This window comes from Brachionichthys hirsutus, chromosome 20 (assembly GCF_040956055.1).
Source record: "Brachionichthys hirsutus isolate HB-005 chromosome 20, CSIRO-AGI_Bhir_v1, whole genome shotgun sequence".
Classification (NCBI taxonomy): domain Eukaryota; kingdom Metazoa; phylum Chordata; class Actinopteri; order Lophiiformes; family Brachionichthyidae; genus Brachionichthys; species Brachionichthys hirsutus.
This window is the reverse complement of record NC_090916.1, coordinates 10,037,305-10,053,479: the sequence shown is the minus strand read 5'-3', so window position 1 is coordinate 10,053,479 and position 16,175 is coordinate 10,037,305. Positions and strand designations below refer to the sequence as shown.

The 16,175-nt window shown below is 56.1% G+C and overlaps 2 protein-coding genes across 2 annotated transcripts; both read right to left on the bottom strand.

The window, feature by feature from the left end:
* Positions 1–47: 47 nt before the first annotated feature.
* Positions 48–8,072, bottom strand: xrn2 (5'-3' exoribonuclease 2). The gene is given in 24 exon segments (XM_068754142.1): positions 48–131; positions 241–338; positions 761–844; positions 935–1,007; positions 1,089–1,178; positions 1,556–1,663; positions 1,742–1,877; positions 2,797–2,891; positions 3,025–3,069; positions 3,155–3,289; positions 3,374–3,418; positions 3,517–3,624; positions 3,719–3,775; positions 3,843–3,980; positions 4,057–4,131; positions 4,245–4,402; positions 4,468–4,518; positions 4,625–4,697; positions 4,773–4,862; positions 4,942–5,000; positions 6,004–6,115; positions 6,203–6,314; positions 6,850–6,977; positions 7,913–8,072. Coding segments are annotated over 24 exon segments (2,229 nt in total). The 5' UTR covers positions 7,988–8,072.
* Positions 8,073–10,543: 2,471 nt separating this feature from the next.
* LOC137909681 (meiosis-specific protein MEI4-like) lies at positions 10,544–13,554 on the bottom strand. The gene is made up of 5 exons (XM_068754141.1): positions 13,359–13,554; positions 12,702–13,114; positions 11,757–11,882; positions 11,438–11,446; positions 10,544–10,813 (listed from the first exon to the last, which is right to left on the bottom strand). Exons 1-5 carry the CDS (start codon positions 13,552–13,554, stop codon positions 10,544–10,546), a joined length of 1,014 nt encoding a protein of 337 aa, XP_068610242.1.
* Positions 13,555–16,175: the final 2,621 nt, after the last annotated feature.

Genomic DNA, 16,175 nt, shown 5'->3' with positions numbered 1-16,175 from the left:
GGTGGGGGAGGAGCTTGGAGGCGGCGCCTCAGAAGGCTCGGCGTTCCTCACCTGTCCGGGAGAACGGCGTCTTCGTCCAGACTCAAGGTGCCCTGGATCCCGTGGGACAGCTCTGCAGGGATCTCCGTGCCCTGGGGGAGACAGCACAGCGGGTACAGACCGGTACCGGTACCGATCCGAGCCAGCAACAGGAAACACGAGCCCAGTCAGAACCAGTCTGACCCGGACTGGACGCGTTACCTCGGCAACCTCGGCGCGGTAGAGTTCATGGATGAAATCGAAGAGCGGGTGGGACTTCCCAAGAAAGATCAGGTCGCTTCCCAAACTGTTCCTCTTCACTGAAAGGAAACAAGCAGCCGGTCAGAGACCGGGCGGGACCGGGACCTGGACCGGGACCTGGACCGGGACCGGGACCGGGACCTGGACCGGGACCGGGACCTGGACCGGGACCGGGACCTGGACCGGGACCTGGACCGGGACCTGGACCGGGACCGGGACCGGGACCTGGACCTGGACCTGGACCGGGACCGGGACCGGGACCTGGACCTGGACCGGGACCTGGACCGGGACCTGGACCGGGACCTGGACCGGGACCGGGACCGGGACCTGGACCTGGACCTGGACCGGGACCGGGACCGGGACCAGGGAGGACAGCTGCAGCAAGGACAGGTGAGCTCACATCCTAACCGACACGACCTTCCTCTGGGTTCGAGTCACACCAATCTCAAGCTCCTCCCCTTCCAGCCGGCGTCACGCTCACCTTCCTCAGGTGTGAGGTCTGGGTAGACGCCAGCCAGCACCGCCTTCAGCCGCCGCTCGTCCACGAAAGGCAACAAGGCCACGCCTTAAAAACACAGCACACCTGGACTCAAGATGGCCGATAGGCAGGTGACGATGACGTGGGAGGCGGGACCCCCAGGGGGGCGGGACTCACCCTGCCAGGCGTATTTTTTGCCGTTGAGGTCAATGGCGAAGTCGTCGGGGTAGAAGTCGATGATGGGAGAATCCTGGGATTAAAAGGAGATGAAGACATTTTAGTGACATCATGAGACGCCGTCTGACCCCGCCCCTCAGGACGCCACGCCTACCGGACCGCTCATCAGGTTTCTCCAGGTCTCAGGCAGGAAGTTACCGCTGGCAGCAGGAAACACGCCCATCAGCTGCTCCAGAGGCTTGAACTGCACACAACAGGCGTCCAATCAGAACCTCCGGAGCTATCGGGTTACCAGCAGAACCTCCGGCGCTATCGGGTTACCAGCAGAACCTCCGGAGCTATCGGTTTACCAGCAGAACCTCCGGCGCTATCGGGTTACCAGCAGAACCTCCGGCGCTATCGGGTTACCAGCAGAACCTCCGGAGCTATCGGTTTACCAGCAGAACCTCCGGCGCTATCGGGTTACCAGCAGAACCTCCGGCGTCGACCCGATCACTGAGTCGGCCATCGGGTCGACCAGACACCCTGAAAACGCCGGTTTCTGCTGACCCAATCACGTTCTAAACCACAGCGAAACCCGTTCAGCTGTAACCATGGAGACGGGGACGCTCGGGTCCTCACCGGGTCGGTCTGCTTCTCAAAGTCCGTGAACATTCCTTTGATGTCCTTGAAGTCGGAGGCGAACGGAGCGTAGTGGAACGGGAAGTACCACTTCCAGGAGGCGCAGCCCTGCAAAGCAACACAGTCACTGGGGGGGCGGGGCAAACGGCCCCACAGCGACACCCTCACAGGTGGACAGGTGCGTACCTGGTAGTAGTAGCGCAGCACCCAGCAGAGGCCCTCCACGTACGACCGGACCACCTTGAGCCGGAAGTCCTCGTCGGTCACGTCCACGTCAAACTTGGTCTTGTAGTAGCGCTGCTTCCAGCCCTCCTCCCACAGCCTGCACCGGACCGGGTCAGAACAAAGAGCGGGTCAGGGCACGGACCGGGTCAGAACAGAGACCGGGTCAGCACAGAGACCGGGTCAGAACAAAGAGTGGGTCAGAACAGAGACCGGGTCAGAACAAAGAGCGGGTCAGAACAGAGACCGGGTCAGAACAAAGAGCGGGTCAGGGCACGGACCGGGTCAGGGCACGGACCGGGTCAGAGCAAAGACCGGGTCAGAGCAGAGACCAGGTCAGCACAGAGACCGGGTCAGCACAGAGACCGGGTCTGTGGTTCTGTGTGTGGTTCTGCGTGTGGTGTTCTGTGTGTGGTTCTGCGTGTGGTTCTGCGTGTGGTTCTGCGTGTGGTTCTGCGTGCGGTTCTGCGTGAGGTGTTCTGTGTGCGGTTCTGCGTGCGGTTCTGCGTGAGGTGTTCTGTGTGTGGTTCTGCGTGCGGTTCTGCGTGTGGTGTTCTGCGTGTGGTTCTGCGTGTGGTTCTGCGTGCGGTTCTGCGTGTGGTGTTCTGTGTGTGGTTCTGCGTGTGGTTCTGCGTGTGGTTCTGCGTGCGGTTCTGCGTGTGGTGTTCTGCGTGTGGTTCTGCGTGTGGTTCTGCGTGCGGTTCTGCGTGTGGTGTTCTGCGTGTGGTTCTGCGTGCGGTTCTGCGTGAGGTGTTCTGCGTGCGGTGTTCTGCGTGCGGTTCTGCGTGTGGTGTTCTGCGTGTGGTTCTGCGTGTGGTTCTGCGTGCGGTTCTGCGTGAGGTGTTCTGCGTGCGGTGTTCTGCGTGCGGTTCTGCGTGCGGTTCTGCGTGCGGTTCTGCGTGCGGTTCTGCGTGCGGTGTTCTGCGTGCGGTTCTGCGTGCGGTTCTGCGTGCGGTTCTGCGTGCGGTGTTCTGCGTGCGGTTCTGCGTGCGGTTCTGCGTGCGGTTCTGCGTCTTTACCGGACGTTGTCCTCGGGCTCCGGCTCGCTGTCGCTGTCCTCAGCTTTCCTCTTCACCCCCCTCCCGTCGGTGGAGCCGCTCGGGCCTGCAGACGACTGACAGGGCAAAGAGTGACCACAGAACAGATCTGGAACCGTCCTCCACTCGCCACCAGGGGGCGTGTCCCAGCGCTAACCACTGGGCCACCGTGCTAAAACACTGCTAGCGCGACGCCGCTCCAGGACTTACGCTGCCGCCGTTCCTCAGCGCCGCCTTCAGGGACTGGGCGGCGCCCTGCAGGGAGAAGACCAGAACAGGCCCGTCACGCTGGAGTTCTGGATCCGGATCCGGACCCGCCCATCGGCGCTGAAGCTCCTACCTGGTTGTGTTGCGTCCTCATGTCATAGGCCTGCTGCCGGGCGTTCTGGACGGCCTCTGGTCTGTCCCGCCTCCCCAGGACCTGAGGAGCAAACTGGCCCGTGGTTAGGTAGGCGGGGCCCCGCTGCTGCTCCATCTGTGACATCACAGAGAGAAGAGAAACGCATCACAGACAGAAGCTAACTGCTAACAGCAGCTAGCTGCAGCAGGTCCCACTCGCCTTCATCCTCTTCTTCTTCTCCTTCATCCTCCTCTTGAAACCCTCCTACAGACCAATCAGACACAGCGAGCACTTCAGAACCGAACCATGACCCGGGTCTGGTTCCGACCCGGTCCCCCCCAGGACGCCCAGCCCGGTCCTACGTCATCCTCTTTGCGTTTCTTGAAGATGTTGTCCTCGGCCACGCCCACCGCCTGCATGATAAGCTCCACCCTCTCCAGGTTGACGTATCCGTTGTGCGTCAGGTAGCCCTGCAGACAGACGGGCCCGGTCGGGCCCGGTCAGACCCGGTCAGACCGGTCCACCCCCCGACCCCCCCGACCCCCCACCAGTGAGAACACTCACCCCGGTTTTGTGCACCACGTCTTTGTAGATGTTGACCAGTCGGTCTATGGCCCCTCCCTGGAAGAGACAGCAGCGGTTAGGACCCGCCCACAGCCGTCCCAGAGGCCACGCCCCCCCCCGACACTCACCTGATCTCGAGGGACGGCAGGTGTGGGAGGAAGTCGTTCCCGACGAAGAAACACATGAAGACCCAGTCGTCGACGCTCCTCTCAAAGTCGAAGGGGAAGGGCAGGCTGGCCATGGTCAGCTCTCTGGACAGGTACTGGAAGCAGAACCAGAACCAGAACCGGGTCTCACAGCAGCCTCCACACGGACCGGGTCAGAACCGCAGAACTTACCTCCCGCAGGACACACAGCCGGATGAAGATGAACTCCTGCTCAGACGCCGGCCCAGAGTCTGCGAACTGGTCGTTCTGAAGAAAGAACCAGAACCAGAACCAGAACCAGCTGATCAGAACCGGTTCCACCCATCGACTGAAACCTGAACAATGACGTCTCAGACCGGATCAGAACCAGCTGGGCTCACCTCGCCCTGCTTCTCCCGGGCCGCCCCCTGGCAGTCTTTGAGGTCGTGACCCGTCTGCCCACACATGGCGCACGGCCGCGGCTTGTTGGGTTTGAACTCCTCCCTGATGATGGTGAAGTTGGGCTCATGGGTGGCCAGACCCAGCATGATCAGGTCCGCTGGAGAGACGGGGGTCGGGGGTCAGGGGTCAGGGGTCAACAACAACAACAGGCTCTCAGCTCACCATCAGCGCCACACAGACAGTGGTGGGTGTTCGGGTCGTGGTTGGGTTGAGCTGTGGGAGGAGTCACAGCGGAGTCAGTACGGCGTCACCTGATTGGCTGGGAGCAGCAGAACGCCGCTGACCCGTTGGCCCGCCCCGTCCTCGGGCTGCGTCTTACCTCTCTGTCTCCTGATGAAGTCCATGATCTTATGTTCACCTTCACCGGGAACACTGGCATCCGACAGGAACACCTGGGACGAGGACAACCGGCGGTCAACACAAGCAGGACGTCTCGTCCACCGGCGTCCCGCCTCTCGCCGACTCACCGTGATGTTCCTCCACCCGGGATCGTTGCTCAGGCGATCGGCCACGTAGTACCGCAGACACCTGGCCAGGTTGTCCATGAACTCTGTCCCCTGCAGAGACAGTCACTTTAACATCGGGCCGGGCCGCGGGGGGGCCGAGGGGGGGCCCGATGGGGGTCAATCCACTTACCGGGGTGATACAGTTACTGTCGAAGCGCTCTTTAATCCCCTCCGGAGGAACCTGCCCACCTGCAGGGGGCAGCATCAAACAGGAAGGAACACTTAGGGCAGGGCTTCTCAATTATTTTCTGTTACGCCCCCCTTAGGAAGAAAAAAAACATGCCCCCCCCCCCCCCCCAAAAAAACCCCACTCTTGTATCCTTATTAACATACAAAGAAATATAGATCAACTTATAACAAAGAATATCTTTATTACCATTTTCTTTCAGTCTGCAACAGAAAATATTTGAAGTGCATCAATTTGCCTGAAATTTTAATCCTTAAACTACAATTTATACAATTAATAAATAAATTCAATTATATCACATAAACACTTTAACCTACAAAACCAAAATGAAAAAAGAATTGTGCTTTTAGCAAAATGAGGAAGTCAGGTCTTCCCTCGTCTCCCACCGGAGTCACGGTGAAGCCAAGCGCGACGCACGCGACGCACGCTACGTACGCTACGCACGCTACGCACGCGTCGCACGCTACATACGCTACGCACGCTACGCACGCGACGCACGCTATGCACGCTACGTACGCTACGTACGCTACGTACGCGACGCACGCTACATACGCGACGCACGCTACGCACGCTACATACACTACGCACGCGACGCACGCTACATACGCTACGCACGCTACATACGCTACGCACGCGACGCACGCTACATACGCTACGCACGCTACATACGCTACGCACGCTACGTACGCTACGTATACGATATTTCTCCACGCCGTCTCTTGAAGGTTTGTTTACAACCGCTCTTCTTCTGCTAATGCTCCCTGCGCGCACTCTGACAATCAGGGCGCCACTGCCAACTACTGGAGTGGATGTGCAATTACACTTTAATCTCGTAAGAAAAAAAAGGCTTTTTCTCCGCGGTCACAGCCCCCCCCGACATCGCATCGCGCCCCCCACTGACTTAGGGTGAGGTCGGTGACAGACATCATTCACACCATGAAGATGATGAAGACTCCGGAGCTTTGTCTCCAACATCAGGCCCCGCCCCTTTGAGACAGCACACACCTCTCTGGAGGATCTCCTCCCGGACGCGATGCTTCTCCTCAGCTAGCTCCGCCCCTTCCTTGGAGGCCCGGAAGCGTCGGGAACGCTGCTGGTTCATTTTGGCCCGCGGCGCCTGCTCGATGAGGAGCAACAAAGCCAAAGCTGTGGACGCCCAGCGGACAAACGGGGACGGCCGTCTTCAGGAGACAGAACTACTCACCACGCCGTCGATGGCCATGTACAGAACTCTTCTGGGACGCACGATGTTGAACAGGCGGTCGATGTAGGCGAAGATAGCCACCATCATCTCGTCTTCGTTTTTGGGAGCAGGTCTGTGGACCGAGTTCAGCGAGACATACGAGTGAAAACCAACGGGTTACCTGCAGCCTCGTTAATAAACAACCCAAACCAGCCACAAGGTGTCCCCAGTGAGCAAGACAAAACGGACAAACGCAGCAGCCGAGAGGACGACAGCTGCTAACGGTCCAACGTTCTGGGGGTAGTAACACGGGACATGTCCAGCAGGGGTGCCAGATCCCGCCAGCAACAATAAGCAAGCCTCTCCGGGCTCAGCTCTGCTCTGATTGGCTCGTACTCGCCCTGAAACCCTCCGACCGTTACACCCTCGATGGAGGTCCGTCCCACATGAGAATGAGACGCCAGGTGCTTTGGGATACCTGGGTATTGATCCCGGCTCCACCCTGATCAGGGATTCATTTTGGCATCAGCGTTTCTTCCTGCTTCAAAGAACCGGATCAAAGTATTCTGTTCCCAGAATGAATCCAATCCCCGATCAAAGCGTCCGTTTCTCAACAACGATTAAGACAACAGTCAAACCCAGCGTCGACAGGACGAAGACAAACTCACTTGTCTTCTGGATGTGTACACGGGTGAATGATGCCGTTCATGTCCAGGTACAGGTTGTCCAACTCCACCTCGTTGGGGTTGGGTTTGGTGGTGTCCACCGGGATGCGGACGCCGTTGCATTCTTTCCCCTGTGGACACCAGACAGAAATTAGACCGACGCCCACTGAGCCATCCCGAGGACGGAGCATCACACGGTGGACATATGGACGTCCATCGAAGGCCGGGGGGACGGTCCCATCAATATCACACCGCTACAGTACTGTAGTGATGAGCCGTCCCCCGTAGGTGGCAGCAGTGCTGCTCAGAGGAGAGGACAGGAAGAGACGGAGGTGAAGGTGACGTCTCGCACTCGCACGGTAGTTCAGGACACGAACGACCCCCCCCACCGTAAACCGACGGGGATCAGGGGTAGGACGAACGGATGGATGTTTGGTTAAACCCGCCCACCTGCACTGATCACCATGGTAACAGATGCTGCACCCCGCTCTGGGAAAGGGCGTGTCAGTGAATCCTGCAGTTCTATAAATTTGCCAACAGGTTCAAGATCAAAATGTCCCCTGGTCCCCGTCCCACCAGTTATAATGTCCCCTAGCCCCCGTCCCGCCAGTCATAATGTCCCCTGGATCCCATCCCACCAGTTATAATGTCAACTGGTCCCCGTCCCGCCAGTCAAAATGTCCCCTGGTCCCCGTCCCGCCAGTCAAAATTTCCCCTGGTCCCCGTCCCGCCAGACATAATGTCCGCTGGTCCCCGTCCCACCAGTTATAATGTCAACTGGTCCCCGTCCCGCCAGTCAAAATGTCCCCTGGTCCCCGTCCCGCCAGTCATAATGTCCGCTGGTCCCCGCCCCGCCAGGCGACACGTGACTGTCTGCCGTTCAGGGCCAATAATCGAACTGCTCTGTTTACAAACACGAAAAATCCTCTGAAACCCGAGAAACTCTGAAATAACGCTACGAAGGCCAGTCTGAACGCACGCTGCCGGTAAACCGGCGCCGTCAGTCGGTAAATATCGCGCATTAGCACCACCGCGGTAGCCGTTAGCTAGCATGCTATCCACTTACCTTCTCCTCAACACAATGAACGACGATTGACGGATACTTCCGGCTCAGCCAACGGAAAAATGCCGGGACTCCCATCTCCGGCGAAAAATCGTTTATCTGAAACCGTATAAAAACCAAAGGTTCCGCACCGTTAAAATATCTGTTAAAACACGAAGCGAACTACGACCGATCTCAACCACCGTGAACCGGACCCGGTTCATATCGACCCGTTCCGGTGCCGCCCGTCGCCACTGGCGACCACAGCGCCACCAGTGGCTGCAGCCGGTATCATGCTCCAGCCTATTTACTTATAATGGAGGCTTTTAAAACGGTCCGATCTGAACCAGCATGAAACACGTCTTTGGTTCTGATCCAGAATGAGGTCAGGAACAAATATTACATTCTAACATTAGAACCATTTATGGATTCAAGAATCAGTTAAAAATAAACACCGACTCTGATTCACTTTGACTTTTCATGATGCTCCAAAAACAGCGTGTGAATCAGCCAGTCGTCTGAGGACATGGACACAGAAACGTGAAGCTGAGCTTCAGGATGCTCTAGCAGCAGGACGCTAGCTTCAGGACGCGCTAGCAGCAGGACTCTAGCTTCAGGACGCTCTAGCAGCAGGACGCTAGCTTCAGGACGCTAGCATCAGGACGCTCTAGCAGCAGGCCGCTAGCTTCAGGACGCTAGCATCAGGACGCTCTAGCAGCAGGACGCTAGCTTCAGGACGCTCTAGCAGCAGGCCGCTAGCTTCAGGATGCTAGCATCAGGATGCTAGCATCAGGACGCTAGCATCAGGACGCTCTAGCAGCAGGACGTTAGCATCAGGACACTAGCATCAGGACGCTAGCTTCAGGACGCTCTAGCAGCAGGACGCTAGCTTCAGGACGCTAGCATCAGGACGCTCTAGCAGCAGGCCGCTAGCTTCAGGACGCTAGCATCAGGACGCTCTAGCAGCAGGACGCTAGCTTCAGGACGCTCTAGCAGCAGGCCGCTAGCTTCAGGACACTAGCATCAGGACGCTAGCTTCAGGATGCTCTAGCAGCAGGACGCTAGCATCAGGAGACTAGCAGCAGGACGCTAGCATCAGGACGCTAACTTCAGGACGCTCTAGCAGCAGGACGCTAGCTTCAGGACACTAGCAGCAGGACGCTAGCTTCAGGACGCTCTAGCAGCAGGACGCTAGCTTCAGGACGCTCTAGCAGCAGGATGCTAGCTTCAGGATGCTCTAGCAGCAGGACGCTAGCTTCAGGACGCTCTAGCAGAAGGACGCTAGCTTCAGGACGCGCTACCAGCAGGACGCTCTAGCAGAAGGACGCTAGCTTCAGGACGTTCTAGCAGCAGGACACTAGCTTCAGGACGCGCTAGCAGCAGGACGCTCTAGCAGCAGGACACTAGCTTCAGGACGCGCTAGCAGCAGGACGCTAGCTTCAGGACGCGCTAGCAGCAGGACGCTCTAGCAGCAGGACGCTAGCTTCAGGACGCTAGCTTCAGGACGCTAGCATCAGGACGCTAGCAGCAGGACGCTAGCTTCAGGACGCGCTAGCAGCAGGACGCTCTAGCAGCAGGACGCTAGCTTCAGGACGCTAGCTTCAGGACGCTAGCATCAGGACGCTAGCAGCAGGACGCTAGCATCAGGACACTCTAGCAGCAGGACGCTAGCTTCAGGACCCTCTAGCAGCAGGACGCTAGCATCAGGACACTAGCAGCAGGACGCTAGCATCAGGACGCTAGCTTCAGGACGCTCTAGCAGCAGGACGCTAGCTTCAGGACGCGCTAGCAGCAGGACGCTAGCTTCAGGACGCGCTAGCAGCAGGACGCTCTAGCACAGGCATGGGCAAACCCAGGCCCGGGGGCCATATGCGGCCCGTTGGTCTTTTTAATCCGGCCCGCCAAACTTGTCCAAATTATATCATTCAATAAAATTGTATAATAATTAAACCTCATTCATTTGACCTTTTCCCTGTAATGCTACCTGTAAAAGGCCAAATCCTTTCATGCTATAGCTTTCATGTGTCAATTATCAGCTCACACAAATACTTCGTGCATCTGTTCTTGGTCCGGCCCCTCTGTCAAATTTTAGAACCTATTGTGGCCCGCAAGTCAAAAAGTTTGCCCACCCCTGCTCTAGCAGAAGGACGCTAGATTCAGGACGCGCTAGCAGCAGGATGCTAGCGCGTCCTGAAGCAGCTTCATGCTCCCCCGTCATGCGGTGGGTTGACTCGCCACGGACGCCATCAGCAGCCAGCACACGTCTGAGCAGCGGCGTTCATTTCTCAGGATATGAAAGATGAGATCAGACGACCCAAAGCAGACGCGATGGGAGCGACGCTCTCGGCGCCGCCGGCGCCGCTGGTCCTTTGTGACGTAGCAGGAAACGCATTTAGCGGCGCTCATGCCTGGGTCGGTATTACAGACCAGGCCACCTGGTCCCGTACCTGTACTGCAAATCTGAAAACCTTGTTTAGAACGAAAGCAGATTGACCTGGTAACCATGGAAACCAAACAAGCAGCGCTTTCTGTTTGTGATGAGTGTGTGAAACATCAAAGGAGAACCGGTCCTGATCAGAGTCCAACAAACAAACATTCAGCATTTAATGTTTACTGCTGGTGAACAACCGGTAGAAGAACAAACGGTTCTGATCGTCAGGGCGTCCCAGAGTCTGGACCCGGTGACCCGGAGGACCTCCAGTCGGACCTGAGCAGACCTCCGATCCTCCACATGTAGATGGAGAACAAGGGAAACTCCTCCGACAGCTGAAAGGCCCGCTGCTCCAGGTGAGCCAGGAAGCCCGTTGGCTCCGCCCCCACCTCCAGCCTGAACGGTACCTTCTGCAGGAGGTGCTCCACAACCCCAAAGAGGTAGGATGAGTTCTGGTACTGGTCCACGGGAAACGTGTCCAGCCCCGCGCCGCCCTGGTCCTGTAAGCAGTGACATCATCATCAGGGTGACATCGTCACCAGGGTGACATCGTCATCAGGATGACATCATCATCAGGTGACATCGCCACCAGGGTGACATCGTCATCAGGATGACATCATCATCAGGTGACATCGTCACCAGGTGACATCGTCACCAGGATGACATCGTCATCAGGTGACATCGTCACCAGGATGACATCGTCATCAGGTGACATCGTCATCAGGGTGACATCGTCACCAGGGTGACATCGTCATCAGGTGACATCGTCACCAGGGTGACATCGTCACCAGGATGACATCGTCATCAGGTGACATCGTCATCAGGGTGACATCGTCACCAGGGTGACCCCCCCCAGTTTATTCAGGGTTCGATTACAGGAAGTAAAGATCCAAAATCCCAGTCCGGTCGGGAAACGCGTCCAGGCTCAAAAGACATTTCCTCATGGCAGTGCTAATCACAAATCAATACGTCTGATCAACGAGGACGGCGACGCCCACCAGACAGCTACAGAGGAGCAGGAGCAGGAGGAGGAGGCGGCTACATCGTCAACGGTTTCCCGGCGGTCGACAGAGCGACCCAGATGGCCCGGCTCGTCCCCGGCTGCGTCGCTGCAGCACCTCCTCCTGCTCCTCCTCCTCCTCCTCCTCCTCCTCCTCCTCCTCCACTGATGTCCTTCAGACAGAGCAGATGTCTCCTGACTCCTCAGCTCACACTGATCCGTCTGCTATCGGTCCAACAGAACCGGGTCCAGGGTGCCCCCCCAGCTCCAACCCAGGGTCAGCTGTCAGGGGAGGGACCCTGGGGACTCCGAGGAGCAGGAGGACAGCAGGAGGAGAAGCCAGGTTCACGATGGGTCAAACAGAGGACAGCAGGAGGGGGGACAAACGGCTCAGCTGGTGCTGTCTCGGAGCCGGGAGAGGACGAGAAGACGTTTACCTGGAAGGCCTGCCAGAGCTGGTCCACCAGAGCGCTGATCTGAGACAGGATGTGCCGGATGAGAAAGGACTTGGACATGCCGCTGTCCCCCAGCCTGATGAGACACCCCGTCAGCCGGTCTGCAGCCTGGCGCTGGGGAGCAACGAAACAAGCGCTCCTCAACGCGTCCAGTCTGAAGACAAACCGACACTCAAACCGAGACATTGAAACGAGGAAGACACTTTGTGTCCCTGGTCTTGTCTGACCCGGGTCCCTCAGCACCGGTTAGAACCCTAAAGACGTCCCCGTGGTGCTCTGAGGACTGGACTAGTGGACGATGCTGGACGGTCCAGATGCTGTCCAACATCTGGATCAAACGCATCCGAGTCGGCGTGAGACGGAGTCGGCGTGAGGCGGAGTCGGTGTGATGCGGAGTCGGCGTGAGACGGAGTCGGTGTGATGCGGAGTCGGCGTGAGGCTGAGTCGGCGTGAGACGGAGTCGACGTGAGACGGGAGTCGGCGTGAGGCGGAGTCGGCATGAGACGGAGTCGGCGTGAGACGGAGTCGGCGTGAGGCGGAGTCGGCGTGAGGCGGAGTCGGCGTGAGACGGAGTCGACGTGAGACGGGAGTCGGCGTGAGACGGAGTCGACGTGAGACGGGAGTCGGCGTGAGGCGGAGTCGACGTGAGACGGGAGTCGGGGTGAGGCGGAGTCGGCGTGAGACGGAGTCGGCGTGAGGCGGAGTCGGCGTGAGACGGAGTCGGCGTGAGGCGGAGTCGGCGTGAGACGGAGTCGGCGTGAGACGGAGTCGGCGTGAGACGGAGTCGGCGTTAGACAGTCGGCGTGAGGCGGAGTCGGTGTGAGACGGAGTCGGTGTGAGGCGGAGTCGGTGTGAGACGGAGTCGGTGTGAGGCGGAGTCGGCGTGAGGCGGAGTCGGCGTTAGACAGTCCCCCCCCCGGTGCTCACCCCTCCCTGCTGGTTCCGGTCCAGCAGCGTCCCCGTCAGCTCCCTCAGCGCCTCCTGCACTCGTCTCAGGAAGTCCTCCGACGGCAGCCTCTGGGAGCAGAAGACGTCCATCGCCCCGCCCCCGACCCGGCAGGCCTGGAGGACCAGATCAGGAGGTCCCAGCGGGGGGGGGTCCCTGCAAACCGCCACCACCGACTCCAGCAGCTGGCACACAGCATCAGCCAGAACCGGACCAGAACCCCCACCAGAGCGGAACCACAGGCCCCCGCCGCTCCCCTCCACCTGACGGAGGGAGCACAGGGACTGCAGGAGGCGCACGGAAGGGAGGAGGAGTCTCCCAGGAGGGCCGGAGGGAGGCGGGGTCAGGCTCTCCCAGCTGAAGCCCCCTCCCTCGGGACCGATTGGGTCGTCTTCTAGAAGAGTTCACAAACAAAGCAGGTCCTTCATCAATAATCAATAATCAGTAAATGTTCATGGACTCCGGGTGATGATGTCACAAGCCCCTCCCATTAACGAGAATCAGACCAGAACCGAACCCACATCAAAGACCCAGCCCACTATACCAGAACCAGGGTTCATGATTTATTTAGTGACATCATCATGTCACGATGCTGTCCCACTCATGAAATAAAGAAAAACAAGGTAAGCCCCTCCCACCTGCTGCCGTCGCCCTGGCGATCAGTGCTTCCTGTCGCAGCATCAGGACCTCCTGCTCGAGCTCCTGGCTCCTCTTCCTCCAGCCTTCATCCTGACTCCTCAGCTTGCGGGCCAGAACCCGGGCGTACTCGGCGCCGCTCAGACCCGAGGGCTTGTTCCGGATCAGAACCACCGCCTGCGCCACGCTGATCTTCATGAACAGCCAATCAGCCGGCAGCGCTGCTGAAACACAGAGGAGGACCCAGTCCAGAACCAGAACCAGAACCGCTGATTCACATGTTCTGGTTCTGGACCCGTCCAGCCTTAGGCCGGTACCCAGCGTGACCCGACCCAGTCCAGAACCAGAGCCGCTGATTCACATGTTCTGGCTCTGGTCCCGTCCAGCATTGGACCGGTACCGAGCGTGACCCGGTTCCCCGACCTACTGCAGCTTCGGTTCTTCTCCCTCGTCCATCACGTTCACTAACACCGAGCCCACACATGCGTCCATTACCGGACATCCCGTCTAAATTTGGATCTTTCCTCCAGAACCGGAACTTTTCCGTGCAGCGTCTGTCTGGAGTGTCCGGTGAGTCAAACGCCGGCTGATGACGTCATAAACCCGAACACCCAATGAACGGCGGTAGAGCTAACAGGCTAAAGCTAATGGCTAGCTAACGACAGAATCAAATAAAGACGTTGTTTGTTTGCTACCAGACGATGACGTCACCTTTCAAAGGCTCGTTTTCCATCTCGTGTTAAAATCCACGAAGAAAAGCCGGGAAAAGTAGTTCCGCTCGACCCGAAGCTAACTTATGAAGCTAACTTATGAAGCTAACTTAGCATCCGCTCAGGTGCGGGAGGAAACACGCAGGCCGGCCTGGGGGTGACGTCACGCAGCTCCCATCAAAGACCTGTCAGAAAAACAAGGTTTAACAAAGGATTGATTTCCTAAAAATGTTAATTCATTCTAAATCTTATTGAAGCTTTAAATGCACCAACCTTCCTGTGGTCACTCACTCATTCACTCACTCATTCATTCATTCATTCACTCATTCATTCACTCACTCATTCATTCATTCACTCACTCATTCACTCACTCATTCATTCACTCACTCATTCACTCACTCATTCATTCACTCATTCATTCACTCACTCATTCATTCATTCACTCACTCATTCGCTCAATCATTCATTCACTCACTCATTCACTCATTTACTCACTCATTCACTCACTCACTCATTCATTCATTCATTCACTCACTCATTCATTCACTCATTCATTCACTCACTCATTCATTCACTCACTCATTCACTCACTCATTCATTCACTCACTCACCCATTCATTCACTCACTCATTCACTCACTCATTCATTCACTCACTCATTCACTCATTTACTCACTCATTCATTCACTCACTCATTCATTCATTCATTCACTCACTCACTCATTCATTCACTCACTCATTCACTCACTCACTCATTCATTCACTCACTCATTCATTCACTCATTCACTCACTCATTCATTCATTCACTCACTCATTCATTTCTCCAGCATCTTCAGCATCTTCCCTAATTTAGCTGTTTTCATACCAGAGCCTCGTCCTTCATCCATTTAGTCAAGACCCAGCGAGTCTATTATTCTACTACAGTACAAGTACAGTCAAACAGTAGCGTGTATTACAGTACAAGCACAGTCACACAGTAGCGTGTATTACAGTACAAGTACAGTCACACAGTAGCATGTATTACAGTACAAGTACAGTCAAACAGTAGCATGTATTACAGTACAAGCACAGTCACACAGTAGCGTGTATTACAGTACAAGTACAGTCAAACAGTAGCATGTATCGCAGTACAAGTACAGTCGCACAGTAGCGTGTATTACAGTACAAGCACAGTCACACAGTAGCATGTATTACAGTACAAGTACAGTCACACAGTAGCATGTATTACAGTACAAGTACAGTCACACAGTAGCGTGTATTACAGTACAAGTACAGTCAAACAGTAGCATGTATCGCAGTACAAGTACAGCCACACAGTAGCGTGTATTACAGTACAAGTACAGTCACACAGTAGCGTGTATTACAGTACAAGTACAGTCAAACAGTAGCATGTATTACAGTACAATTACAGTCACACAGTAGCATGTATTACAGTACTAGTACAGGCAGACAGTAGCATGTATTACAGTACAAGTACAGTCAAACAGTAGCATGTATTACAGTACAAGTACAGCCAGACAGTAGCATGTATTACAGTACAAGTACAGTCAAACATTAGCATGTATTACAGTACAAGTGCAGTCACACAGTAGCATGTATTACAGTACAAGTACAGTCAAACAGTAGCATGTATTACAGTACAAGTACAGGCAGACAGTAGCATGTATCACAGTACAAGTACAGGCAGACAGTAGCATGTATCGCAGTACAAGTACAGTCACACAGTAGCGTGTATTACAGTACAAGCACAGTCACACAGTAGCATGTATTACAGTACAAGTACAGTCACACAGTAGCGTGTATTACAGTACAAGTACAGTCAAACAGTAGCATGTATCGCAGTACAAGTACAGTCACACAGTAGCGTGTATTACAGTACAAGCACAGTCACACAGTAGCATGTATTACAGTACAAGTACAGTCACACAGTAGCATGTATTACAGTACAAGTACAGTCACACAGTAGCGTGTATTACAGTACAAGTACAGTCAAACAGTAGCATGTATCGCAGTACAAGTACAGCCACACAGTAGCGTGTATTACAGTACAAGTACAGTCACACAGTAGCGTGTATTACAGTACAAGTACAGTCAAACAGTAGCATGTAT